Source organism: Xyrauchen texanus, chromosome 11, assembly GCF_025860055.1.
Source record: "Xyrauchen texanus isolate HMW12.3.18 chromosome 11, RBS_HiC_50CHRs, whole genome shotgun sequence".
Classification (NCBI taxonomy): domain Eukaryota; kingdom Metazoa; phylum Chordata; class Actinopteri; order Cypriniformes; family Catostomidae; genus Xyrauchen; species Xyrauchen texanus.
This window is the reverse complement of record NC_068286.1, coordinates 2,943,448-2,971,223: the sequence shown is the minus strand read 5'-3', so window position 1 is coordinate 2,971,223 and position 27,776 is coordinate 2,943,448. Positions and strand designations below refer to the sequence as shown.

General features: G+C 37.3%; 2 protein-coding genes across 4 annotated transcripts in view; one reads left to right on the top strand and one right to left on the bottom strand.

The window, feature by feature from the left end:
* Nucleotides 1-138: 138 nt before the first annotated feature.
* Nucleotides 139-13,054, bottom strand: LOC127651201 (NACHT, LRR and PYD domains-containing protein 3-like). Its single transcript, XM_052136926.1, has 9 exons — nucleotides 12,869-13,054; nucleotides 10,945-11,001; nucleotides 9,020-10,805; nucleotides 8,777-8,950; nucleotides 7,374-7,547; nucleotides 6,942-7,115; nucleotides 3,462-3,620; nucleotides 1,530-1,576; nucleotides 139-1,445 (listed from the first exon to the last, which is right to left on the bottom strand). Exons 1-9 carry the CDS (start codon nucleotides 12,963-12,965, stop codon nucleotides 946-948), a joined length of 3,168 nt encoding a protein of 1,055 aa, XP_051992886.1. The 5' UTR covers nucleotides 12,966-13,054; the 3' UTR covers nucleotides 139-945.
* A 6,969-nt stretch (nucleotides 13,055-20,023) lies between these two features.
* Nucleotides 20,024-27,776, top strand: part of b3gntl1 (UDP-GlcNAc:betaGal beta-1,3-N-acetylglucosaminyltransferase-like 1) — an 11,220-nt gene continuing 3,467 nt past the window's right edge. For all 3 annotated transcript variants that reach the window (XM_052137604.1, XM_052137603.1, XM_052137602.1), the window contains exons 1-8: nucleotides 20,024-20,296; nucleotides 21,223-21,339; nucleotides 21,431-21,530; nucleotides 23,647-23,711; nucleotides 25,908-25,973; nucleotides 26,056-26,151; nucleotides 27,351-27,446; nucleotides 27,539-27,663. In XM_052137604.1, coding sequence (XP_051993564.1) covers nucleotides 20,180-20,296; nucleotides 21,223-21,339; nucleotides 21,431-21,530; nucleotides 23,647-23,711; nucleotides 25,908-25,973; nucleotides 26,056-26,151; nucleotides 27,351-27,446; nucleotides 27,539-27,663 — 782 coding nt within the window. In that variant the 5' untranslated portion in view covers nucleotides 20,024-20,179. The remainder of the gene's footprint in view (nucleotides 20,297-21,222; nucleotides 21,340-21,430; nucleotides 21,531-23,646; nucleotides 23,712-25,907; nucleotides 25,974-26,055; nucleotides 26,152-27,350; nucleotides 27,447-27,538; nucleotides 27,664-27,776) is intronic.

Below are 27,776 nucleotides of genomic sequence, written 5' to 3'. Positions count from 1 at the left end.
TTGTCTGGATATACTGCCACCCTTAATGTGTTGAAAATGTGGGGTGTACATCTTGTTAGGCCCTAAAACAACATGTATATAGATAGTTAGGTTCACCCTGATAGGTACAGTAGACCTGATTTCAGGACACCAGCTTTATTTATTTATTTTTTATTATTTTTATAATGAAAGTGAATGGTGACTCAGAGTGTCAGTCAGCCAAGCATCTTCATGTTCTACAGAAGAAAATCATACAGGTTTGTACTGACACAAAAGTACATCATGATAGAATTCTCATTTTGGGGTTAATTATACATTTAATGGAGATAGACAAGAAACAATATGAATGTGTTGTATAGATCAATATAAATGTATTAAATAGATCATGGGTTTTTCTCTGAGTCAGTTCTTAAAGGCATTAAACCTTATGACCCCACAAGGCAACAAGGACATCCACAGTTTAATGTCTCATACAGCTTGCAGAAACAAAGTACAAAAGGCATAAAATAAGCACAATAATATAAGAATAAACTGTATAAAATGTCTCACAGTGAAGTAAATTATTAAACTTGATTATATGAAGATTGATTAATAAAGTATAAAAACAGTGCATATTTATTCTCTGAATGAAGCCGGATAGAACTGAATGTCCATGAGCAAAGATGACAAAATTCAAATCACATAATTCTGGGGGCTCCTGCACCAGTCTGCACCGAGCCGCGAGGTCTGCCATTGAGATAAATGAGAATGCTAACTGATGGAGGACTCCAGGTTTTTTGTTTGCTCCTTGGGAATGTCTGAAGGAGATGTCAAACCATCTGCAATGTTCTCTCACATCACAGATAAAGGTAATCATGCTGTAAGACTAGGGTTTTGTTTTTATGTTGATAATATCAATGATTGGATGGGAGTATGGATATAGATGAGTTGAGGTTGATTTCTTTGGCTAAGAAAAAAAACGATATGTTAAATCTGACACAGAAACACTGAGGAATCCTTATAAACTCTAAATCCAGCATAGAGGGGTTCAGTAAATGTGGTGTTGAATGTGTATATGTGTGTGAGTATGTGTTTGTCATAAATGCTATAGAAAGACAGAGTGCCAGCCGTCCAGTCCAGATACACTCCTACTCTGTTAGTGGGGGCTAAAGGGACTAATACACTACTGTAATTATTGTGACAGATAGTGAATTTGTTATCAGTGCCGTTCAGAGTCCAAGAATTTTCATTGGATGCAAAATGACAGTCTTTTTTCCTGCTGTTTCCTTTATATGCCACCGATATAAAAGTGCCCTTCCCGCTCCATTCAACTTCCCAGTAACAGCGTCCAGTCAGACTCTCTCTACACAGAACCTGATGATAGTGCTCAAATCTCTCTGACTGATCAGGATATGTCACTTTTCTCTTCTCCTCAGACAGAATAAGAGTGTTTGCTGTGTTTGTATATAGTGTAAGATCACAGAAATCTAAAATAATGAAGAGAAAAAATATTAATAAAACAACTAAACAGTGTTTACTCTCTGTGTGTGTGTGTGTGTGAGAAGACATACATTTGCGTAGTCCTACTTTAATCCTGAACTCTCCCTCATGATCCACTCTAGAAATACAAACAAATGTATTTGTTGCACATTTTTACTCATTATACTCACATCTATAATAAATTTCTGTCTCTCTCTATTTCAGTTTTAATATTTTTCATTTCTAACACACTCACACAAACATATACAGTATATATATATATATATATATATATATATATATATATATATATATACATATACATATATACATATATACATATATATATACACATACATACATACACACACACACACACACACACACGTACACAGTTGAAGTCAGAAATTGACATACACCTTAGCCAAATACGTTTAAACTCCGTTTTTCACAATCCTGACATTTAATCGTAGAAAACATTCCCAGTCGTAGGTCAGTTCGGATCACTACTTTAGTTTAAGAATGTGAAATATCAGAATAATAGTAGAGAGAATGATTTATTTCAGCTTTTATTTCTTTCATCACATTCCCAGTGGGTCAGACATTTACATCCAGTTTGTTGGTATTTGGCAGCATTGCCTTTAAATTGTTTATCTTGGGTATTTTGGGGATCCTTCCACAAGCTTCTCAAAATAAGTTGCTGGAATTTTGTCCCATTCCTGCAGACAGAACTGGTGTAACTGAGTCAAGTTTGTAGACCTCCTTGCTCGCACACGCTTTTTCAGTTCTGCTCACAAATTATCTATTGGATTGAGGTCAGGGCTTTGTGATGGCCACTCCAATACCTTGACTTTGTTGTGCTTAAGACATTTTGCCACAACTTTGGAGGAATGCTTGGGGTCATTGTCCATTTGGAAGACCCATTTGCGACCGAGCTTTAACTTCCTGGCTGATGTCTTGAGATGTTGCTTCAATATATCCACATCATTTTACTTCCTCATGATGTCATCTATTTTGTGAAGTGCACCAGTCCCTCCTGCAGTAAAGCACCCCCACAACATGACACTGCCACCCCCATGCTTCACGGTTGGGATGCTGTTCTTCGGCTTGCAAGCCTAAACCTTTTTCCTCCAAACATAAAGATGGTCATTATGGCCAAACAGTTACATTTTTGTTTCATTAGACCAGAGAACATTTCCGCAAAAAGTAAGATCCTTGTCCCCATGTGCACTTGCAAACTGTAATCTGGCATTTTTATGGTGGTTTTGAACACTAGTTTCTAACTTGCTGAGCAGCCTTTCAGGTTATGTCGATATAGGACACGTTTTAATGTGGATATAGATAATCGTCTTCCTATTTCCTTCAGCATCTTCACAAGGTCATTTGCTATTGTTCTGGGATTGATTTGCACTTTGCACATCAAACTACATTCCCATGGTGTTAATACTTGTGTACTATTGTTTGTACAGATGAACGTGGTACCTTCAGTCATTTGGAAATTGCTCCCAAGAATGAACCAGATTTGTGGAGGTCTACAATTTTTTGTAGCTGATTTATTTAGATTTTCCCATGATGTCAAGCAAAGAGGCACTGAGTTTGAGGGTAGGCCTTAAAATACATCCAAAAGGTACACCTCCAATTCAGTACTCCTTCTATCAGAAGCAAATTGTCTAAAAGCATGCCATCATTTTCTGGAATTTTTCAAGCTGCTTAAAAGGCACAGTTAACTTCTGACCCACTGGAATTGTGTCATCACAAATTAGATGTCCTAAACGACAAAACTATATTTTTTAATATTAAATCTATAGGGTGGTTAAAAAATTAGCTGTAATAAGAAAATGTGTATGTAAACTTCTGACTTCAATATATATATATATATATATATATATATATATATATATATATATATATATAAAATGAAAAAGCAAATGCAGGTTAAGTGCAGTTACATTTTTGTGAAGCAATAACAAAACACTTTTTCACACTCTCATGACAGTATTGCTGTATTACGGAGTACAACATACCTGCACTCATTTTTCTTGAGCCTCTTAGAGAGCAGATTGACTCCTAATTCTCCTGGGTGATTGTAGCTCAGATCCAGCACTTTCAGGTGTGAAGGGTTTGATCTCAGTGCTGAAGCCACATAACCACAGCCAGCATGTGTCACCATACAACCAGATAATCTACAAACAAAGCAACAGTGTACAGGGATCAACAAGCCCTTTGAGGGATGTGTGCAGCAAAGCCATTTTCTGCAGCTGTTGTGATGACAAAATCATCTGTATTGAACCAGAAGGGTGTTCAAAGTCAGAGTCCAAATTAAATGAAAAGCCCATTTTTAGATGTAACAATTTCATTAACTGTATAGTTTCCACATAGCACACATTCCTAAAAGAATCATCAACATAAATAGATACATTTTGTCGATGCAAACTTTGATTTTGACAATGCAGTCTGAAAGTTTAAAATAATTTTAAAAGCTTGAAGATTGACTGTTATACCAGCCCTAAAGTCAAACATCACTTCTGGTAGTCAATCAGGCTACCCTTAATATCATGGTGCAGACAACAAAACAAACACTGCCCATTCAAATTCTACAGAGAATGTTCTACTTTAACGTGCTATGGAGAGAGAATCAAACATCTCAAATGGCTAGACAGCCCCAAAATTATAAAAAGCACTAATGAGACAACAACGGTGTGCCATGTACCAGCATGAATTACAAGGCTTTTTAAATTACACATCAACATCCTTACTAAAATGTATCATGATAAACCATAACATAAATATTAGTTTAATTTTTAATGATCTCTAAGGGGGAAACTTTTGACACTTCATTTTAGTAAATACATGATAGTTGTAGTTCAAAGTTTTGTAATGTGTTTAGGCTATTATATTTCAAATACTATACAGTAGTTCATGTTTAGAAAGACTTCCTAAATTGAACAAACCACAGTAATGAGGTTACATTAAATATGAAGAAATTGCAAATATGTAACTAACCAATTTCACACATGTGGGAACCAATGAAGACCATTGGTCAAGAGGTATTCCAAGATTGCTGATAAAGGACTAATATCAGCACTGGTATGCTTTACTGTTTGTTTGACTCTGCTTGTTATGTTCCAAACTAAAGTGTTTGGAAGGGCAGATGTGTGAGAGCAGCTACATGGGGGTCAACACTGGGGACTTTCATTCATCCATGTGACAATAAAGATATAAGCTAGCAGGTGGCGACAATAGACCCTGGTTGAGTTGACATCCAGAGTCTCTGTCCAGAGGTGTTCTTAAGTACAGTTTTTCAATACTTGTACTTGAGTATATTTCTTTGGATTTTAACTTTTACTTCACTACATTTTGAAGAGAAAATGTATACTTTTACACTGATAAATTTCACCAGACACTTCCATTACTTTTGCACACAGCAAAAAAAAAAAACAAGCTGTATGTGCAAAATGCATGCAGATCAGTGATAGTGATGTCTGATTTGTGAAAGAGTAATTTGAGTCATATCTTTTAAATTTGATTCCTTTGAACCAATCAAAAAGATAAAAAAAGTCTTCTGAATGATTAGTTTTGCTAATCACAAATATGAATCAAAATCTGTCTCCACTGGGGAAGACAAGAAACTTAATTTGATAAGTTTAGGCTTAAACATAATGAAATGAGTGGTGGTAGCGTTGTGGGCTAAAGCAGTGCTTAATTTGTAAATTGCGAGGTTGCGGAACATAGCGGGGTGACCAATTTGGCAAGTGATTAGGGGAGGGAGAAGTAACGGAACATTTGAGCAATCACATTAGCGGACCAACTCAAGTGATTAACAGCTTGCATCAGTTGCTTTTATTACAGCGCGCACATGAAAAACCAACCAAAAAAAATTAAATAAACAATGTAAATCAGCACAAGCAATGCCAGAGTAAATTAAGATAATGCGGCTCTCACCTTTCCTTTTAGTTGTTTAAAATAGACCATAAAACAGACATTGCTTTTCCCTCTGTCTCTCTATTTTGTGCTTTGCTTCTGGTGTCTTTTGCGGTCCTGTGTCCTTTTGAAATCCATGACCTCATGTATGGAATGGGGTTAAACTGAGATAGTGGGGGTCCAACAAGCAGAGAAATAGAAGCGATGAAATTGTGTGGAGAGATGCTCGGTTGGCCTTGCAAATTAAGTTAATATGAGAAAAACCCCTCTCACACTGAAATTGGAACTGTGTTGACCGCAATCAAAAGTTATTTTAATCCCACTGGGATGAGCTCACCGCCGTTCTCTTGATATTCCCTCAAAGCCCGAATGGCAGATCGAGAGCTGTCAATGCCAAACTGTTGACAAAGTGACTCGGCTACTTTATCACCATAAATTGCTCTGGCATCCTGAGGCCAGTATTCAGGAAAAAGTACTTTTAGCTCTTCGATGAGTTTGCTGTAACCCGTTCGGTCCCCTTCTCCCCCTCCGTACGATAGCATGCGATTCTCCAGGCTTCTCACCAGACTCCCAAAAAAACCTTGTGATCCATACCTTTGTCTTCTCTTCGTCCTGGATGCAGAGGAACACCTTGGAAGATTCTGTCCTTTATAGCATTTGGTCTCTCAGACATTGCCTCAAACACTCTTGCCTCTATTTGCCACGACAATGTTACAGTCTTGTTTTTGGAGCTCCAAGGACAGCTTAGACAATTCTTGAAGTGCATCATACATGAGGCAGTACGAGGACAAGGGCTTAGCTAGGCCACTGTAGCTCGCACGAGTAATGCATCACAGGAATAATCTTCTGCTGCCTGACTGAAATGATTGTAGAGGGCAGAGTAATTTTTCCATACAGCTTCGACAGATCTAAAACACGACGCAACCCATCTGTTGTCCAAGACCCGGCAAATTTTGCACAACTGAATGTCTAATTCGTCAGCACATTGTTTAAGATCAATTCTGTTCTTGTTTGATGTGTATATCCATGAAAATCCTGAAATGATTTATTGCCCCCAATTCTTTAATCGTATCGCCGACAGTGAGCTCCAGTCAATGCGCTGAGCAGTGCCACACTTTCATATTTGGAAAGAGTGATTCAAGTCTTGCTGCCACTCCAGACTTGCGGCAGAGCATAACTGATGTTCCATTGCATGAAAGCCCTATTAGTGTTTTAGACAGAAAATCCTGGGTAAAATGAACACCATCTAAGGCACGTAATAGTTGAGCGACAATTCCATGGGCACTTAGGTCTTCTAGTTCAACAAGTTCAACAAAAATGTTTTCAGGCGACTCCATGCCGGACAGCTGAAATCTGATGTAATTGTATTGTTTTTGTCTGTATTTTAGCACGGCTGTGATTACCTGTGGCGAAATCACAACTGTGCTGGTATACGGTCATAACAGCACGCTTGCTTGTGTGGTATTGCTTTTACTTATATATACACAATGCATATTTATACACACACATACATTTAAAATTGTAATACTATTGTAATAAAATTGTAAGCCTCACTTCAAGAGCCTTAATTGTGAAACCCAAACCTCAGTATCTCCAGTTTACAGTTTGGACTCTTCAGTCCATCAGAGATCAGCTTCACTCCTGAATCCTTCAGGTCATTGTTACTCAGATCCAGCTCTCTCAGGAGTGAGTTTGATGATTGTAGAACTGAAGCCAAACTTTCACAACTCTGATCAGTGAGTTTACAGATGGATAATCTAAACAAAAAAATTATTTAGTAATTGCCACCTGTCACAACACTCATTTCATGACTATTACAAAGTTTAACTGACATTTAAGGATTTTCAGCACTGGAGAAGAAATGTAATTATATATTTACCACTTATTTCATTATACGCTTGACTTTATCATTAAGATTGTATATTCACATAGTATGTTATGAGACTACACATGCATATATACATATAAATATATAAACACAGATGGTCACCATATTAATTAACTAAAACCCAAACCTCAGTTTCTCCAGTTTACAGTTTGGACTCTTCAGTCCATCAGCGATCAGCTTCACTCCTGAATCCTTCAGGTCATTGTTACTCAGATCCAGCTCTCTCAAAGGAGAGTTTGATGATTGTAGAACGGAAGCCAAACTTTCACAACTCTGATCAGTGAGTTTACAGATGGATAATCTAAACAAAATAGTGATTAAGTAATTGTCACCTTTCTCATTTCAAGAATATTACACAATAATGTGACATTTAAAATTATTTTGATTAGCATTTTTACATTTCTGTCATTTAAATGGAGTACATCAAATAGATTACTACTGCAAGTCCACAGTCCATCAGCACTGTAAAATGTACCAAGATCAATATTTACATACTTTTTCCACTTTAAACCATCGATTCCAGTCAGCAGCAGTTCACGAGAGCACCGAGTTCACAGAACAGCAGTTCTGTTATGCTGAATTATTCTGAATTGTCATGAGATATGTGTTGGTCAATTATTTTAAAATTTTTTAAGATATCTGCTTTGGGTGTCTGATGGCTTTAGATATTGTTGCGGTTATTTAAACAGAACTTACAATCAAAACTTTATATCTACGCATTTCAGCCAAACGTGACTTGACACAAAACTGCCAGTTTCTATACAGTAAATCTAAATGAATCCATGTAATTAAATAGTTTACATTTTGCAGTTAGGGTTCCACTCCATGTTAATTACTATATGGACGCAAATGTGATCTTCCTCCTCATGTAAATCAGATTGCATTTATTCTCTACAAACCACTCCTGTCCTGATAAAATTTTTAAGAATGCTGTGAGTTTGGTTGTTGTCTGTGCATTGGTGTAAGGCCCCAGATGGACAAATCACAAATGTTACACCCTATTCTAACGAGATATGCTTCAAAATTTTAGCTGCTGAAAATGTACAGCAAACAAATGGCATAACATGATTTTTGGGGGGGTTTTGGCCGAAAAAGTAAAAAGACCGAACATCTTAGCAAAAAATATGAACAGAAACAGTTACTTTAAAAGCAGGTAACAGAAACACTGACATGAAGAAAAGGCAATGTTTACGGTTTTTTTATTGCTATATATTGAATTATCTTTATTTGAGGCCTTTCTCAGTAAACATTGATATATGCGATTAATTGTGATTCATTCAATTAATTAATTGCCATATCATGTAATTAATTTGAGAAAGAAATTGGAATTGATTGACAGCTCTAATGTAGATCCAATCAGCAAACATTTGTGATAGTGTTTGCGTGATTGTGTCAATGTTTATGTTGTCTCTGTGTGGCATATATATGCAGCTTTGATGGGGCTTCCTTTTAATATACAAACTGCTCATTTATATGAGCATACAAACAAGTTCACATGGTCACCAAACAATTTAACTGAAGCACACGAACCTCAGTATCTCCAGTTTACAGTTTGAGTTCTTCATTGCATCAGAGATCAGCTTCACTCCTGAATCCTGCAGGTCATTGTTACTCAGATCCAGCTCTCTCAGGTGGGAGTTTGGCAATTGCAGAACTGAAGCCAAACTTTCACAACTTGTTTCATCTAGTTCATAGTTGTCAAATCTGTAAAAACAAAATATGTGTCCAGACATGTATTTGAGTAGGATTTATTGCATAACATATGCTACTCACATGGCTTTTTGGCAGCATCTCACAGCTGGAACTAGTCTCTTGTAGTTTCCTTGCCATGTGTTGAACTTCTTTATGTTAAACTCCTCTAGCACCTGCTCTGACATCAGCAGCACATAGACCAGCACTGAACACATTGAAGAGGAGAGTTTTCTTCCTTGATGTGCAACTGAACTTAAGCGTCCTTGAATTTCCTTCAATAACGACTGATCATTGAGCTCAAGTAAGCAGTAAAAGAGGTTCACTGAAGTTTCATCTGAGGTGGCCTCATCTTGTAATTGTGTTTTAATGTATTTAGTTATTACTGTGATGCTCTTTTTGCTGTCTTCAATGTCTGTGAGAAGACTTTTGAGCAGTTTCTGACTGGATTCCAGTGAAATGCCTAGCAGAAAACGCAAAAACAAATCCAGATGTCCTTTCTGACTCTTCTTGACTTTAACAAAAGCCTTAAGTACAAAGTCATGCAATGTGATGTGTCTGTGTGCCCTCTCCAAGAAAAACTGCAGCTCCTCCATGTTCTTGTTCAGGTAGCAGAAGAAAACGTGCAGTGCAGCGAGGAACTCTTGAACGCTCAGATGAACAAAGCAGAAGATCTTCATCTCATGAAGTCCAGCTTCCTTCTTAAAGATCTCAGCAATCATTCCTGTGAAATCAATGTCTTTATTTACATCAATGCCACATTCTTCCAGATCTTCCTCATAGAACACAATGTTTCCTTTCTTCAGTTGTTCGAACGCAAGCTTGGCCAACTTCACAATCATCGTTTTATTGGAATCCAAGAGCTTATTATAGTTTCTTTCAGATGTTTCATCATATTTCTGGTTCTTCACGTTCATCTGTATGATCAGATAATGAATGTACATTTCCGTTAGGGTTGTGTCGATGTTGTCTGTATTGTTCCCAATGAGAATATGCTGAAGAACTGTGGCCGCAATCCAACAGAACACAGGAATGTGGCACATGATGTAGAGGCTACGAGACGTCTTGATATGTGAGATGATTTTGGAGGCCTGAATCTCATCTTTGATTCTCTTTCTGAAGTATTCCTCCTTCTGTTGGTCAGTGAATCCTCGCACCTCTGTGAACAAACCCACAAACTCAGGAGGGATCTGATTGGCTGCTGCAGGTCGGGAGGTCACCCAGACGAGAGCTTTTGGAAGCAGATTCCCTTTGACTAAACTTGTAAACAAAGTGTCAACAGATGATATCTTATTCAATCTACACAGCTTTCTATTTTTAAAATCCAAAGGCAGTCGACTCTCATCAAGTCCATCAAAGATAAATGCAATCTTACATTCCTTATAAAACTGGCTTTCATCCAGTTCTTCCATTTCAGGATAAAACTCTTGTAGAAACTCATGGAGACTGAACTCTTCCTTTTTAATCAAGTTAATCTCTCGGAATGGAAGCAGGAACATGCAGTCTACATCCTGATTGGCTTTTCCTTCAGCCCAGTCCAGAATGAACTTGTGCGCAGAGACCGTTTTTCCAATGCCAGCGATTCCCTTGGTCAGAACAATGTTTTTCTCGTTATTTTGTTTTAATAAACGGAATATCTCATTGCATTGAATTGATCGTTCTTGTGATTTCTGGATCTTGAGAGCATCACTAATCTGCAGACTCTCGTGCTCTTCATTGACTCCTTTACTATCCCCTTCGGTGATAAAAAGTTCTGTGTATACATTCATCAGATGTGTTTCATTCTCCGTTTTCACTTCAAAAATCCTTTCTGCCTTCTCTCTCATGTTGCTTTTGTGGCTTATCAAGAATTCTTGTAAACCCAACACCTCTGTTATAAATATAATATAAATAATCAGAATCAGTAATGAAGTTAACACAAATGTGACTAATGCAGAAATATTTTATTTAAATTCACACTTGTGAATGCAACACTGTCCTGTAAACAGAAGAACGAACTGGTGCTTCACCTTTTTTTCTTTTACATTCCTTGTGTTTCTCTGTTGAGTAGGAGGATTTATGCTGCTCTGTAAGGAGATATAAAACAAGTACTGAATGAGAGAAATAATGGGAGAAATAAAATCGAAGGGAGATACTGTTCTGTATAGTGTCCTATTAAAATTACTAAGAGGTTGTAACATTAACTTTAGGAGGTTTAGATTCACAATCAGCGTTAATGTAATTTTATAGCCACTAAATTACTTATGACTCATCCTTACTAACATAATAGTATTAAGAGTGTGTCTTGTCAAGCTCAATTATGATGTTAGTTACCATTTCCTGCAGAGTTTGAGCCGTAGTTGTAGATCACCAATGCAATTTCCAGGGTTGGCAAATAATGAATAATTGGCATGTTTATTGTGAGCAAAAGGTCCAAACTTGCCAAAATGTGGCAAATATGGACACCGGGATAAAATGAGGACACCTGCCAAATTTCATCAGTTAAGTGGGGTGTTGAAATGAACCAACAAAAGAACTGTATAGCCATGTACACACTGCAGCTAAATTTGGTTGTCAGTTCACCTTTTAGTGCTTAATCCTGTTCCTAATCCTTATTCTACATACACCACTCGATAAAATACAGCATTAACTCCTGAAAAATTCCATGTAGTGTGTACAGAATCAAACTGAACAACTAGTTGTTAATGACATGTTCAATGGCATATGATAGATGTGTCTTTCTTCTCCTTGTGGTAATCACACAAACTAGAAATGTGGACAGGTGTTTTTGTGCATTCCACAAACGTGTTCAAACAAAATGTTCATCTATGTGTGGCAAGAGATCAAACCAGTTATATTTAAGAAAGAATGTCACAAAAATGGCCTCAAAGTTATTACTAAACCAAAAGTGTTTTCATTTACATTTTTGAAGCCGAGTACAAAAGCAATTCACGAAACTAAAACTAATATTATGGTGCTAATGCAATTGGTTTATATTGTGAATATGAAATGAAGTGTATTTGGCCATTCCCAACACTAATAGCTAATGACGAGTATCTCTGTGCAATTTCACAACCTTCCCCCCTCCCTCTCTTCTGAAAATATTTGTAGAGTTACTGAATGTATATCATAGGTAGGCTGATTTAGAGTAAAACATTTTTAAGATTTAAAAAATAGAAAGATTGCAGTGATCAATAAATTATTAACAATTTACTGCAATGTATTGCCTAATTAAGATATAATCATGTAATCCATAAAGAATAACTGTAGTCCAATTACACGTATTTTAAAATGGAATTTGATCCAATTAGAAGTACTTTATTTTCTTAATCTGATTACGCAATCCAGATTAGATGTAATCCGTTACTAGGAACCTGTACATTACAGTCCCGAGAAACTGTGAGTGCAAAAGCGAAAACTAAACTTTGTCAGATGATAATACATCTTTAGCGGATAATCTCTTTGCTCAAAAATAGTGAGCACAAAAGGGTTAAACTGGTGGCGTTCATGTTTCTTGTTCATCACTTGTTAATCATCAAAACTGCGGGAGTCAGTCCTGTATTATGTACATTCTTGGATTCACTCCCGCATTTATATGTGGTTGTTTCTAGAGCTGGGCGATATATTGTATATTTACAATATAATCGCAATGATTTTAATAATTACATTTCATAAAGAGCACATGAAAATGAAGAAAACACACATACGTTTGTGCCATTTCAGAGCAAATACATAATTATCGAGATATATATAGAAAATCAATAAACTGAAAAATATTGAGATATCATTTTTGTAGCCATATCGCCCAGCCCTAGTTGCCACTCCCACAACGTAGTAATGAGCATGTGGCCTATGAGCATGCACAGGATCTGTGCTTTCAAATGTGATCATTTGTTTACATTTTCCTATAATTTCCAATCTGCTTGGACCCCAATGACTTGTGACTATATTTACCTTTGTATTGTTCTCTAACTGTCCAGCTAGATGGTTCTGTTTCATCTTCTTCAGGATGGTCACCGTGATGTTCACAGCTTCTACTGAACCATAACATGCCTCCATTTTATCCACTGTGTCACAGACATCTGCATTCTCACAATTTAAATTTGGTTCATTGCGCTTCAAGAACCAATGAAACTTCTTCAGTTCCTCTTTATTTAGATCCTCCAGTGTCTCCAAGAGCAGCTCTGGAACAGGTGTCGTCATTGTTCACTCATTCACTTCTGTTGGACAGGAACCAAAATATCTTTTTAATCTTTAAAGCCCTTTTAATGTGGCTCTTTGCCACAAAAAGTTAGTGATCAGATCAATCATGATCAAATATTTTTAAAAACAGAGTCTATTCCAAAACCTAGTAAGCTGCCTCTCTGTCTCCTGCCTACATAGGCAGCAACTCCGCGCACCTCACAGGAGGCAGATTTCCGAAACATAGGATGACAAGGGAAGACTCATTCATATTTATGAGTAAAGTGCTACATTTTAATCTGGCAACAGGCATAAATAACAAATCAATATCACAAGCACAAAAGTTGATTCTAGTATTTCAGTCTTTTCTGCCTTGTCTTTTATTAACTAATTGAATTATCAGATGTTTGTCAGTGTCAGTTCTGCCTTTAAACCCTCCAAAAATTTGCCCCATTGACTTCCATTGTAAGTGCCTCACAAAATTGAGCATATTAAAGGTGCGAATGTACCATCACAATTTGATCACTAATACCATCCCCGTCCAGCTCCCTGACTCACGTTGAACCAGTTTCGTCAAAACAGTTAACAGATTTAGTCTCTAAGATGAAGTGTTGCAGTTACAAGCTGGATATTATATCCCTGAGACTTTCTAAAGAAGTTTTTACAACTATTAGTTCTAGTGGATAACAGCTCGTTAGATAATGGAGTTGTTCCAAGCAGTTTTAAGCATGCAATTCTACATCCTTTGTTAAAAAAGCCTTCTTTGGATCATTACACAATAATTATAGGCCAAACTCTAAATTGCCTATTATTTCCAAGATCTTAGAGAGAGTTGTCTATTCCCAGCTTTACTCCTATCTAAATACAAGGCACTATCTGGTCTCACGCCCAAATACAATAGTGACCTTCTCGTACCTTACTCCCCCACCAGAGCGCTCAGGTCTTCTCATCAACTTCTTTTGAGGGTTCCTCGTTGTCGCTAAAGCTGCAGTGGGCAAAGGCTCACCAAAACTGGACAGTTAAGTCTGATGAGCCTCGGTTTCTGCTGAGGCACACAGATGGTAGGATCAGAATAGGATGCAAACAGTATGAATCCATAGACCCAACCTGCCTTGTGTCAACAGTCCAGGCTTTTGGTCCTTTAATACCAATCAACCTGGAGTTAAGTGCCAATCTTCTATTTTCATGAATATGACAAGGAGTTCACCGTTCTTCAGTGGCCTTCCCAGTCACCAGATCTGACTCCAATAGATCGCATGAATGTGCAGCTGTGACAAATCTGCAGAAATTGGACCAGAAACTCAAAGGAATGTTTTCAATATTTTGTGGAATCCATGCCATGAAGAATTGAGGCTGTTTTAAGAGCAAAGACAGGCCCTACTGAGTATTAGTATAGTGTTCCTAATAAAGTGCTCAATGTTGTCATGATCCAAAATTGCAGTTAGTTGACAATTCAATTTGATGACTCAATACCAATTTCGATACTACAACAAATAATAGCCTGATACAAATAACAATTTGTTTATTATGTACAGTTAGTACTGTTTCAAGTAATATTAATTATTCAAGACAATTGAACAGTCATATAAACAAAATAAAAGCAATGAATAGAAACACATTAAAGACAAAATACAAATTCAGAAAACTTTTAACAGTATTAAACATTTTTAATAGCAGTATTGAGTATTCAAATAAACGTTTATAATCAAATGAAATGTGACATAAGACTACTACTGGTCTTCACTGTATGATTATAATACTTTAATACTTTTTAATGCTACTAAACAAGCTATTCACTCAAGAGCAGTGAGTGGTTGTATGGCTTCCTAGATTCCCATTTTGTTTGATTATTGATATAATGACGTAGACAGCGGCATGTCTATTCAAGTAGAATCTTTTTTGTGTGGTAGTCAACATTGTGCCACAAATGCTGTAGATTAAGCTGAACTTGTTTTAAACCCGAAATATTCCTTTACAAATAAAACTGGGAGAGAGAGATTTGCAGAGAAGAATTGGCAGATACACTTAAGAATCTAAAACCCAGAAAGGCATGTGGTTTAGACAACATTAGAACAGAAATGCTGAAGCACAGTTCAGCAGTAATGCAGGAGGCCTTGTTAAAACTCTTCAATCTGGTTCTGCAGTCTGGCTACTTTCCTGACACCTGGAGTATGGGCTTAATATTAATGTTCCTCAGAAATTCTTTCTAACTAATAAAGTTAAAGAAATATCCTATAAAATTATTCATAGATTTTATCCAGTTAAATACTTTTTTAAAGAAATGTAGAAATGATATTGATACTTCCTGCTCTTTTTGTGAAGCCTCCTCTGAAACTGTTGATCACTTGTTTTGGGAATGTCTTTTTACTCGGTCTTTCTGGAACAATATTGATGCTCTGATTGTCCAAAAGGTTTTATGTAACTTTTCTTTATCATATAGACACTAGAGATTTATGTTAAAGACAAGAATCTAATTAATGCATGTTTTTGTATAAACCTTCTTTTATATATTGGAAAGTTTCATATCCATAAATGTAAATATATGAAAAGTAAACCCCACTTTAGCTTTTTCAAAGAAGAATTGAAGATGTATTTAAATACAATTTCAACTTCTGTTAACAAGAAAGCAATGAAAACATCCAGAATTAGTGCCATGTTTAATATTGTCTCTTAATGTTTTTTTCTTTTGTGCCCTCTTCTTTTTTCTTTCCGTTTTCTCTTTTTTTTCTTCTTTTCTTTCTTTTACTCTCTTTTCTTTTTAGACTATTGTTGAATAGATTTAAATTTCTTTCACATTTCCTCTCAATGTATTCTGAACCATAATTTCTCTTTTGTTTTGTAAGATTGTTTATATTTCTTGTATGTATCGACTTGTTCTGTTTGTTAATATTGCAATAAAAAAATTAAAAAAAAAGATGATGCCGCTCCGTGTCTCTCCTGAGAGCTCATCTTTACAGACTGATCGAAGACGATTATTAGACGATCGAAGGTCTCATATAATATTAAATTATATAATTATAGGTCATATATTATTTACATATTGTTAGTAAGTAATACAACAAAGCATGACGTATTTCATAACTACAAATCACCGCGAGAGCTTTCCAATATGCACGTGACGCCACTGAGTGACGTCTGTACATCCGGGTCAGAGAGCACCTGTCCATCAAAAGCTCACTATCCAATCAGAGTAGATCACTGTTAAGCCCACCCCCACGAGAGGTTTGTCTCAAAACAGCAAACGAAAAACTGCGAAGCGTAAGCGAAATCTGTGGCAATGTATTCAGAAAACATGATTTGCGAAAACGAATCTTTGAAAAACATTAACAAAAAATGAAGCATATTTGAAGAGCCTGTTAAATTCGTGCGACTGAGTTCATTTTTTTCATTTTAATTGTGTTTTTCTTCTTTTGTAATGGAATATTTTTGATAGTTTCTGAAAAAGTTACGTTCAGTTTTATAAAGTTACGTTCGGTTTTATAAAGTTACGTTCAGTTTTATAAAGTTACGTTCGGTTTTATAAAGTTACATTCATTATTATTGACACAATTGTAGTTCCATACAGTGCTACTGGAACAATCTGCAACACCCAGTCTTACTCTAAATCATTCTGAAGTTACATTTCTTCTCTATGCAGATGATCTGGTGCTGCTGTCAGCTACTGCACAAGGGCTACAGCAGCACCTGGACCTGCTGGAGAACTACTGGCAGAACTGGGCCCTGACAGTCAATCTGAAAAAAACTAAAATAATGATTTTCCAGATTACAGGAAACAGATACACATTCACTCTGGGGAACACTGCAATAGATCACACCCTAACATACACTACGACGGCCTTAAGATCAGTGCTTCAGAGGGTTTTGGTCTGGCAGTGAATGCACTAAAAGAGAAAGCTATTAAGGGCAAGTTGACATTCCTGTAACAGTTTGGTGTAAAATCTTTGATAGTATTATAATGCCTATTGCTCTGTACGGATGTGAGGTTTGGGGTCCACTCTGTCTGGATAGATTACATGAGATGGGACAAACACATTCGAACAGTTCAGAGAAGAACACCTACTAATGCATGCCGGGCCGAACTAGGCAGATACATCTTAATTATACATATTGAGAAACAATCCCTCAAATTCTGGACACAGCTAAATTCAAGTTCCCCTAACACACTGCAACATGAAGCCCTTAAAGGAGACCTATTATGCCCCTTTTTACAAGATGTAATATAAGTCTCAGGTGTCCCCAGAATGTGTCAGTGAAGTTTCAGCTCAAAATACCCCACAGATCAGTTATTATACCATGTTATAAATGCCTCATTTTGGGTGGAATCAAAAACACGCTGATTTCGTGTGGGTCTCTTTAAATGCAAATGAGCTGCTGCTCCCCGCCCCCTTTCCACTTCGGTTACTATAGCAACAACAAATCAGAACCAGTATGACTGACAGCATAAATACCGGAGTTCAGGCAGGGCTGGACTGAGAAGAGAAACCAGCCCGGGATTTTACACAGTAACTGGCCCAACTAGGGAGGGGGTGCTGTCCTTTTCTGCATATCGCTACGCCGTTTTGTGGTCCGTTCTGCATAACGTGGCAGCACATTTTAGCTTATCACAGCCTGTTTCGCAGCCGACCCACTGGACCGCTCTGTCCTCCCGATGGCCAGTCCACCCCGATCGGACCCAAAGTGCATCAGCCCACCGGGAAGATGCCCGGTATGACAGATTACCAGTCCAGCTTTTCCACTGGGTCTTCATTGGCTCTGATGCCGGGAGTACGTGAAGACTCTTAAGTTCAACAACAAAACACTTATGAAGCCGAGACATTATCCTTCTCACTCTTTCTGCTCCAGCACGGGACACAATGGCGGACTGTGTGTAGATCACTCAGGGGAGGATCTAGGATAATAGGGTGGAGTCCGTCACCAGTCGTGGGCGTCACGTTAGAGCAGAAACGAAAGGAGTTCATTTTGACACGGTTCTTGATTAATAGAAATATTAGAAAGAGGAGTGGGTGCACTTTTAACACTGTAGGGTGGTTGTGTACAAACACATTTTGCATAAAGTCTCCTTTAAAACCCAAGAGCTGAAGCCTAAAACCAGTCCCCTTTGTCAGCTGGCTCTGAAACTCCCAAACCCACTAACAAACACCAGTTTCAGACCAGCATTTCTGAACTAAACCAGATCAGAATACACCAAAAGTGCATAAAGCAAAAATTCATATTTGGACCGTTGGGAAAATGAAAGTTAAAACCAAAGCAAACTGGAATGTTATCGGACCCTAAACAGAACAGAACATATAATCTGGCAGAATATCTGCACACTGTAAGAGATCCAAAACAGAGACGGATCCTCCCCAAATACAGTTTCCAGTTCAGCAGAAACAGATCAGGTGCTGGTGTTACTGGGGGACATCACACACACACACACACACACACACACACACACACACACACACACACACACACACACACACACACACACACACACACACACACACAGCACGCTTTCTCATGCAAGTAAAAAACACTTCTGTTACTTACTAAAAGTAAAGTTCTTCGAATCGTGATGATTCCTCTCTCATTGGAGCGGATTTGACGAGTATATCTGGAGTAGTCTGAGATAATTGCACTTCCTTGTGTTTACAGGCAATGGGGAATCGAAATCAATTCTTGAAAACCTGGTTACAGCAGTAATGCAGCGATTGGTTGGCGACAGACAGACCAGTGTAATGACGTCACACTATGACAATATTATTGGAGCAAATTAAATACACACGTGTATCAGTAAATTTGAAGTCACAGAGAAATGTATTTTAAGAGTTGCAAACTTGCCGATTGTTTTTCTCTCCCACAAACACAAAACAACAGTTACACTTTCTCAAATTCATCATCACAGGTGCACAAATCCTTTTCTACGAATCACAAATTAAGAAACTCCTACACTCACATTTTAGCTACAGTTGTTGCAGTAAATATGGTGCAAAACACATTCACACACCCGCATCAAACATGTGAAGTCACGGACAAATTGTGCTCATGCGCAAATCAGTATGTGAATTCATCCAACGAGAGTTGCACACTTGTAGAATATTTTCTCACAGATATTTTTCTCGTACAAAACTACAACTGCTCGAATCTGCTGCTACGAGTCTCAAACACTGTTTCGCGCGCTCTCCCTTTTGTACCACGTCTGTGTAAAATATGGAGCAAAAGTGATTTATGGGTCTGTAGAGGCAGAAGGCGGGAACTGTTCAGAGTTGGCCAATCAGAAGAGCTCGTTTGGGCGCCTCACCGTTGGCGGAACATGACGCCCGAACAGGGAAGCAAAAAAAGCTTCCATGAGCATCTTCCCGAGCTGGCAGTGGCAAATACCAATAAAAGTATGTTTTTTCTTATCTGAAATCACTCACTGTTGATTTGTTTATAGTTTAAATATGTGCGCTGGTGCTGACCCCGCGGTTTAAATCCGAGTGCGCGCATATTACAGTAATAACGGGACTTTGCGGAAAGAACAGAAAGACTTTCTGAATCCTGTTGAGTGCAGAAGATAGCGAGTCTTACTATAATGACGAAAACGCGTTTATTAAGTGTCTGTGACGTGCTGGTGTTTATTAATATGAATATTTATTTACTTTCAGGATTTAAAATTCAAAGTTTATTACCATGTACATATGAATGACAATGAGAGATCCTTGGCAGAAAAGTCACATTTATTATATGTAATATGTAAATACAATGTTATTTAATTCAGTAAATTTTGGTTATAAATTATTTATTATAATATTTTGGCAATTATAAAATAGTACTGCGAATATGTCAATCCAATCACCGCTGCGCTGACCGACTGACAGATATTTGGTCCAATAAAACGCACGTCCGTGTTTTCCATTGACCAATGAACTCACAGACCCCGCCCTGATGCGGAAGTGTGCGATGAGTCTGCGCAGATCAACGCACGCGGAGGAACCAGAGTGAACGAGGGATCTGTTCCAAACATAATTAACATTTACTCTATCTGCGTATATTGAATAGTGTAAGAGCGGGATGAGGACAGATTTTAGACACTAGATCTCGTCGGTTTGTGTTCGAGAGATGAGCAGCTCCAGTGGAGAGTTCGAGCCCGGATCAAAGCGGCTGTGCACGCGCATCCGCCCGCAGATCAGCTCACATGAGCGCGCTGAAGCAGCAGAGGGCAGCAGCGCTGAAGTGGTGAGACATTCACTTCTCACACAGATATCTCTATTCAATTCTTCTCTAATCTGTTCTGTTCTACTTGTGCTGTTCTATTATGCTCTATTCTATTTTTTCCATTCTATTCTATTATGCTCTTAATTTCCGTTCTGCTCTTTTTATTCTGCTTTAATCTATTCTGTTCTATTCTATTTCTGCTCTATTCATTTCTATTCTGTTCTTTTCTATTCTACACTCATATTCTTTTCTGCTCTGTTCTATTCTGCTCTTTTCTGTTCTGTTCTATTCTGTTCTGTTCTATTATGCTCTTCTTTTCTGTTCTGCTCCATCCTATTCTGTTCTGTTCTGCTCTATTCAGTTCTGTTACATTCAAATGTTTTCTGTTTTGCTCTATTCTGGTTTCTCTTTTTAATTCTTCTCTAATCTGTTCTGTTCTGCTTTTTGATATAATGTTCTATTCAGCCTTATTCTGTTCTGCTCCATTTAATTCTCTATAAAATTCTGTTCTATTCTGTTTTTGGTCTTTTCTATTCTCTTCTGCTCTGTTCTATTTGACTCTATTATATTTTGTTAGATTCTGTTCTTTTCTATTCTACACTATCATATTATGTTCTGCTCTTTTCTGTTCAGCTCTATTCTGTTCTGTTCTATTATGCGCTTCATTTCTTTTCTGATTTTTTATTCTGTTCTGTTCTCTTCTGCTTTGTTCTATTGTACTCCATCCTATTCTTTTCTGCTCTTTTCTGTTATACTCTTCATTTCTGTTCTGCTCTTTATTTTATTCTGCTCTATTCAATTCTGTTCTATTGTACTCCATCCTATTCTGTTTTGCTCTATTTAATTATTCTCTATGACATTACATTCTGCTCTGTTCTATTGTTCTCTAATTTATTCTGCTCTATTTTGTTCTATTGTGTTCTATTTGATTCCTTTGTGTTTTTCAGTCTGTGATCATGCCGGTGTATAATGCGTGTGATTGGTTGAATGAGTGTCTCGGGTCGATACTGCAGCAGGATTTTCAGGGCAGTCTGGAGCTGTCTGTGTATGACGACGCCAGTACGGTACACACTCACTGCATTATGTCATATCAGTCAGAGTTACTTAATTAAATGGGATCTTTGTGAGTTATAACATAACCTCTGTGTCTTTCAGGATAACTCCAGAGAACTGATTGAGAGTTGGCGGGAGAGGTTCAAGGAGAGAGGTGTTTCCGTGATGATATCAGGCCATAACTCAACCAGCCCAAGAGGAGGTGTGTGTGTGTGTGTGTCCATGTATATTCATACGCTACATATCTCTATGTCTGTGTTTATCTTGTCGTCTTATTCCTGGAGAACTTGAGGACTCTGTCTTCACTGTTAAAGTGTGTGTGTTATCACGACACACATGTGTATCGTTCAAGCAACATTAAACAGACTCACACACACTGATCATTTGTTTAAGACTCAAAAGAAGCTTCTTATCAGTGTTCTGTTGCTGTCAGAAGCTCTGAAGCCTCCTGACGTTCTTCATACTGAGCTTTCAGCACATACACACACACACACACACACACACACACAGACACACAGAAACAGACACATATACACAGACACACACACACAAACATACACACAAAGACAGACACACATATACACAGACACACGCACTCACACACACACACACACACAGATGTGTTAGATAGCATGCAGACTGTAAATGATCAAACCAACTTAACCATTAAAAAAATATATATATATATATATTATTTTCTTGTTGCACATGAATCTGTCTTGGATACTATTCTGATATTCTGGTACTATTCTGATATTCTGATACTATTCTGGTACTATTCTGATATTCTGATACTATTCTGATACTATTCTGATTCTATTCTGATATTCTGATACTATTCTGGTACTATTCTGATATTCTGATACTATTCTGGTACTATTCTGATATTCTGATACTATTCTGGTACTATTCTGATTCTATTCTGATACTATTCTGATATTCTGATACTATTCTGGTACTATTCTGATATTCTGATACTATTCTGATACTATTCTGATTCTATTCTGATATTCTGATACTATTCTGGTACTATTCTGATATTCTGATACTATTCTGGTACTATTCTGATATTCTGATACTATTCTGGTACTATTCTGATTCTATTCTGATACTATTCTGATATTCTGGTACTATTCTGATATTCTGATACTATTCTGGTACTATTCTGATATTCTGATACTATTCTGGTACTATTCTGATATTCTGATTCTATTCTGATACTATTCTGATTCTATTCTGATATTCTGGTACTATTCTGATACTATTCTGATTCTATTCTGATACTATTCTGATTCTATTCTGATATTCTGGTACTATTCTGATATTCTGATACTATTCTGATACTATTCTGATATTCTGGTACTATTCTGATATTCTGATACTATTCTGATACTATTCTGATACCATTCTGATTCTATTCTGATACTATTCTGATTCTATTCTGATACTATTCTGATTCTATTCTGATACTATTCTGATTCTATTCTGATATTCTGGTACTATTCTGATATTCTGATACTATTCTGATACTATTCTGATACCATTCTGATTCTATTCTGATACCATTCTGATTCTATTCTGATACTATTCTGATTCTATTCTGATACTATTCTGATTCTATTCTGATACTATTCTGATTCTATTCTGATATTCTGGTACTATTCTGATATTCTGATACTATTCTGGTACTATTCTGATTCTATTCTGATACTATTCTGGTACTATTCTGATATTCTGGTACTATTCTGATATTCTGATACTATTCTGGTACTATTCTGATATTCTGGTACTATTCTGATATTCTGATACTATTCTGGTACTATTCTGATATTCTGGTACTATTCTGATTCTATTCTGATACTATTCTGATTCTATTCTGATATTCTGGTACTATTCTGATATTCTGATTCTATTCTGTGATAGTGAAACTTTGTAATGCAGCACTTTTCGTACCACTGTCTCCTTAAGATCAGTCACTTCTGATGCATTATTCCTCTTTCGTAAGTCACTTTGGATAAAAGCTTTTGTCAAATGAATAAATGTAAACGTTATCACATATTTTAAATCTTAAATTTTTTTTATACCCTAAATTGTCCCTTATTTTATTATTAAATATACAACATAATTTATTTTATTAAATAGTATATATTTGAAAATTTTGTGATCTACTTAAATCATGATTTATTAAATATTTAGCAACTGATTATTGACAACACAAATGATTCATTATTAATATTAAAGTCAGATTTTAAGATCAAAGCAGAATGAATAATTTCACCCCTACATCAAAATGTATGTTTTCATTTGTTTTCCTCTAGTTGGATTTGCTAAAAATCAAGCGGTGTGTCAGAGCTCGGGACGATACCTCTGCTTTCAGGATGCGGTGAGTTCACGCGTGAGAGCGAGACGTGTGATTATAAGTGTACGTCCCACAGTGTGTTGGAGATCATACATGATGACATAACATGATCAAATCTGTTTATGTCAGCTGATTAGATCTGAGAGCTGTTGAGTCATCGTTATTCATTATATAAAAAGATGCAATGAAAGTAAATGATGACTGAGGTTTTGATCTTTTCAAGAAAGTCATATGGGCTTGGAACAACATGAGGGTGAGTAAATGATGACAGAATTTTAATTTCTGAGTGAACTATTCCTTGAAAAACGAACATGAAAATAAATACATACTCGTTCTAAATTTGAAGCTTTGTGTTATTATTTGTGTGATCTGGATGATGTGACTGTGGGGTTCTGAGCTGGACGTCTCCTGCTGGTTTTGGGTTGAACGTTCTCCACAGTTCTGATTCAACTGTGTCAAACAGAGCGTGAGAGCACAGATCAAATCCAAACAATCCTCCTGTCTCTTCACTATTTAAAGAGATAGTTCAGCCAATAATAACACTTCTGTCATCAGTGACTCACCCTCATGTCGTTCCAAACCCATATGACTGTCTTTCTGCTGCAGAACACAAAAGGAGGTGTTTTTGACATCTCCTTGACAGAAGCTGTCATTTTGCCACATTTCACCAAACATTTTGAAAATATGCTTGTGTGCATGTAAAAGACAAAATGTTAGCTATGAAATGAGTCTTGAAATGAGACAAAGGAGTCGTCGTTTTATTGAACCCTTATGCCCTGTTCATCATTAAATCACGTTACAGTTGTTCCGGGTCAAAAGTGACCGTAAGCATTAAATGTGTAATTCTTTTAATTGTTATGTAAGAAATGTAACAACATTAATCATGTAAAAGCACTTTGTGCAAGGTGTGCATTTTGGGTGTTTTTGTTTTGAAAGGGTATTTCTACCTTATTTACTAATTATTTATCTATATGAGCTTGATATTGAAAGTTGAAATACTGATCCAATCCTCATGAATAATATACCGTTTAAAAGCTTAAAGTCTCAAGAATCAAACTGAGATGTTCATTAAAACAGGTGTATATATGTTTTTCTTTTCTTTGTTTAATGTATGAATCAATAAAAAATGTTAATCACAAAAAACAAACAAAAAAACTGCTGAAATGACAAGTATGGACACTAGGTGGCTGCAGAGAGCTTATTCATCCCTGTTGAATCGAAGAGGAGTTCTAGATTTTGTCACAAGTTCTGCATTTACATATTTATTTAAACATGATCAAAGACTATTTTTCTCAAAGTGTAGCATTTGCTTGATTTGAGGTTATTTTTGTCAGTTTTTGTGTACCTGAAATGAGTAGAATAACAAGTAATAACCTCATTTATCCCTGATTATAACAAGATGAATGTGTGTTCAGGATTGTAGATGTGTTATTGTCTCACCAATTCACTTTTGTGTGTGTGTGTGTGTGTGTGAGTGAAGGAGTGAGATTGTGTGTGTGTGTGAGTGAGTGTGAGTGTGAGTGAGTGTGTGTGTGTGTGTTTGTGTGTATGTGTTGAGATGTTTTATGTACATGTGTGTAATGGGCTGGTTATTTCCGGGGGATTTTTCCATCTGTTGGTTTCCAGAGAGTCAGAATCATCTCTCTGTGAGGTTTAAAGGAACGCCAGGAATTCTGTTCTCTTCCAAGACCGGAATACTGGAAAACTACCTTTCCCCGATTTAACAGATGACTTCAAACACACAAAACAAATACTCAGTGCTCACTTTTAAGAAAACGATGATATGCTACATGATGAAAAACTCTTCCAAACAAATCCTGAACTGTTTCATTGGATTATTTGTTACTCCGAACATTTCGCCACCATCCACATGAAGCTGTTTGTGTGTTTATGTGGATAATATTTATTTAACAAAATCATGCAACACTGTACAAGACACTAATTAGAGTTTATTTCTTTTCTCTTAAGAGTTCCCTTGTTCTTGTGTGGGTCACCTGACCTTTGACCTCTGTAGCACTGCCACCTTCACAGGGGAGTTACAGGATATTAACACAATAAATACATGAGTACCAACAACATTGCGGACTCATGTCCCAGAAAACTTGCGCGTGTGTGTGTGTGTGTGTGTGTGTGTAGTATTTATTATTAGCTTTAGAAAAACAGCTGAAGTCTGTGTTAACCCTCTTTTAAATATCAATAAAACGTGTGTGTATGATGCAGGATGATGTCATGATGCCTCAGAGAGTGAGACTACAACATGAAGCCGCCACACTGAACCCCACAGCAGTGAGTACTGAACACACACACCTTACAGAATATACTGCATGAAACACGCTGCCTGTCAACTTGAACGCTACTTGTTTGTCAGATTGTTGGTTGTAAAGTTTGCCGTATTCCAGAAGGCTCCACTGAACGCTACACCAGGTGGATCAACTCCCTCACTCCAGAGCAACTCCTCACACAGGTAACACACACACACACACACACACACACACTCATGCGAGTTCTTTGGAATAATGTGCATTAAGAAAGTAAATGAGGTCTTCGATGATTTCATGTTGACTGTAAGTGTGTCACAGTGTGTCGCTTTGATCTCTTTCCTTACGACCCTTCAGAGAGAGTGTGTGTGTGTGTAACAGGAAGTGTGTATAGGTGTGTGTCAGGAAAGGCGAGTCGTGTTGTGTTTCGAGGGGTCGCGTGCCACGCGGTCAGTAGGCCGCTGTAGAAACAGGATGTGTACCTGGAGACAGACATTTCCACGGAAACGGTGTGCGGGTGTGAGTGTGGAGCATCCACACGTGCTGACAGGAAACGGATCCTCAGGGTCACAGGATCAGAGAGTGTGGAACCTTCCAGAGCGCACACGCCCAAAACTGCCATAAAACACAAGCGAACCGTCAAACAAGACAAGCTTCACTATTACTAATTTTTATAGATTGTGATTTACCAAGTGAAGCATGAGGGAGTGAGAATGTGTGTGTGTGTGTGTGCGTGCGTGTGCGTGTTCGCGTGTGCGTGTGTGCGTGTGTGTGTTAAAAGTCCTGAGAGTTTCTCTCACCCTTATCTTTACTTTCAGTCAGACTGACAAAGAATGCCAAAATAAACTCATTAGAGAGTGTGAGTGTGTGTGTGTGTGTGTGTGTGTGTGTGTGTGTGTGTGTGTGTGTGTGTGTGTGTGTGTGTGTGTGTGTGTGTGTGTGTGTGTGTGATTTAGGAGTGTTGAGAATTTGTATGTTTTTATCTAACGCCGACCCAGACGTGACATGATTTCAGTAAAAGCATATTTGATGCTACAGTATGTGGAGCGGCATTTCAGAGCAATGAGGTCTCACAGCGGGGAATAGAGGAATACATTCGACCTTCTTTTGCGTTTGTTTTAGGTTGTTTCGTAAACCTTTATTTGGAGCTTTTCTATATTGTAGTGGACGACAAACCAACTGAAAGCTGCATTATTTAACATAGGCCTGATGTTAAACTTCCGACTTCGTTTTCGGTTTGAATATTTTTGTGATTTTTGTTTAATTTTTCGTTTTCGGTTTGAATATTTTTGTTTAATTTTTCATTTTCGGTTTGAATATTTTTGTGTTGCTCTTTCATTTTGCTTTTATTTATTTACATTTTGCTCCTGTTTTTAAGTTTCATGTGTGTTTTTGCTCTGCCCAGGTCTACACCTCTCATGGGCCAACGGTCGTCATGCCAACCTGGTTCTGCTCACGTGATTTGTTCCAGAAAGTGGGTCCATTTAACGAGGGAGGAAAGGTGACGCGCTGCTGCTAAATTCACTGTAACTTTAACAACTTCTTTAACCACCGATGACCTCTCCTCTCTCTCTCTCTCTCTCTCTCTCTCAGGGCATTCCAGAGGACCTGCTCTTCTTCTATGAGAGTCTTCGTCACGGAGGGGGCGTGGTCAGAGTGGATGAGTGTTTACTGGTCTATCGATATCATGAACGTGCGGCAACACATTCAGTTTTGGAGTAAGTCACTAATTATGATCATCATTATGAACATATCTATATTTTTATGAATTAAATATTTATTAATATGTGTTTGTTACTGACGTTTGTGTGCAGCTGTGACCGGTGCTTAT

Excerpts from the sequence above, each read along its gene's own strand:
- LOC127651201 (XM_052136926.1), bottom strand. The coding sequence starts at position 12,965 with ATGTTATGGTTCAGTAGAAGCTGTGAACATCACGGTGACCATCCTGAA. Across the intron at positions 8,951-9,019 it reads AGATGCTGCCAAAAAGCCAT|ATTTGACAACTATGAACTAG; the intron begins GTGAGTAGCATA and ends TTGTTTTTACAG. Across the intron at positions 7,548-8,776 it reads TGTAAACTGGAGATACTGAG|ATTATCCATCTGTAAACTCA; the intron begins GTTCGTGTGCTT and ends TATTTTGTTTAG.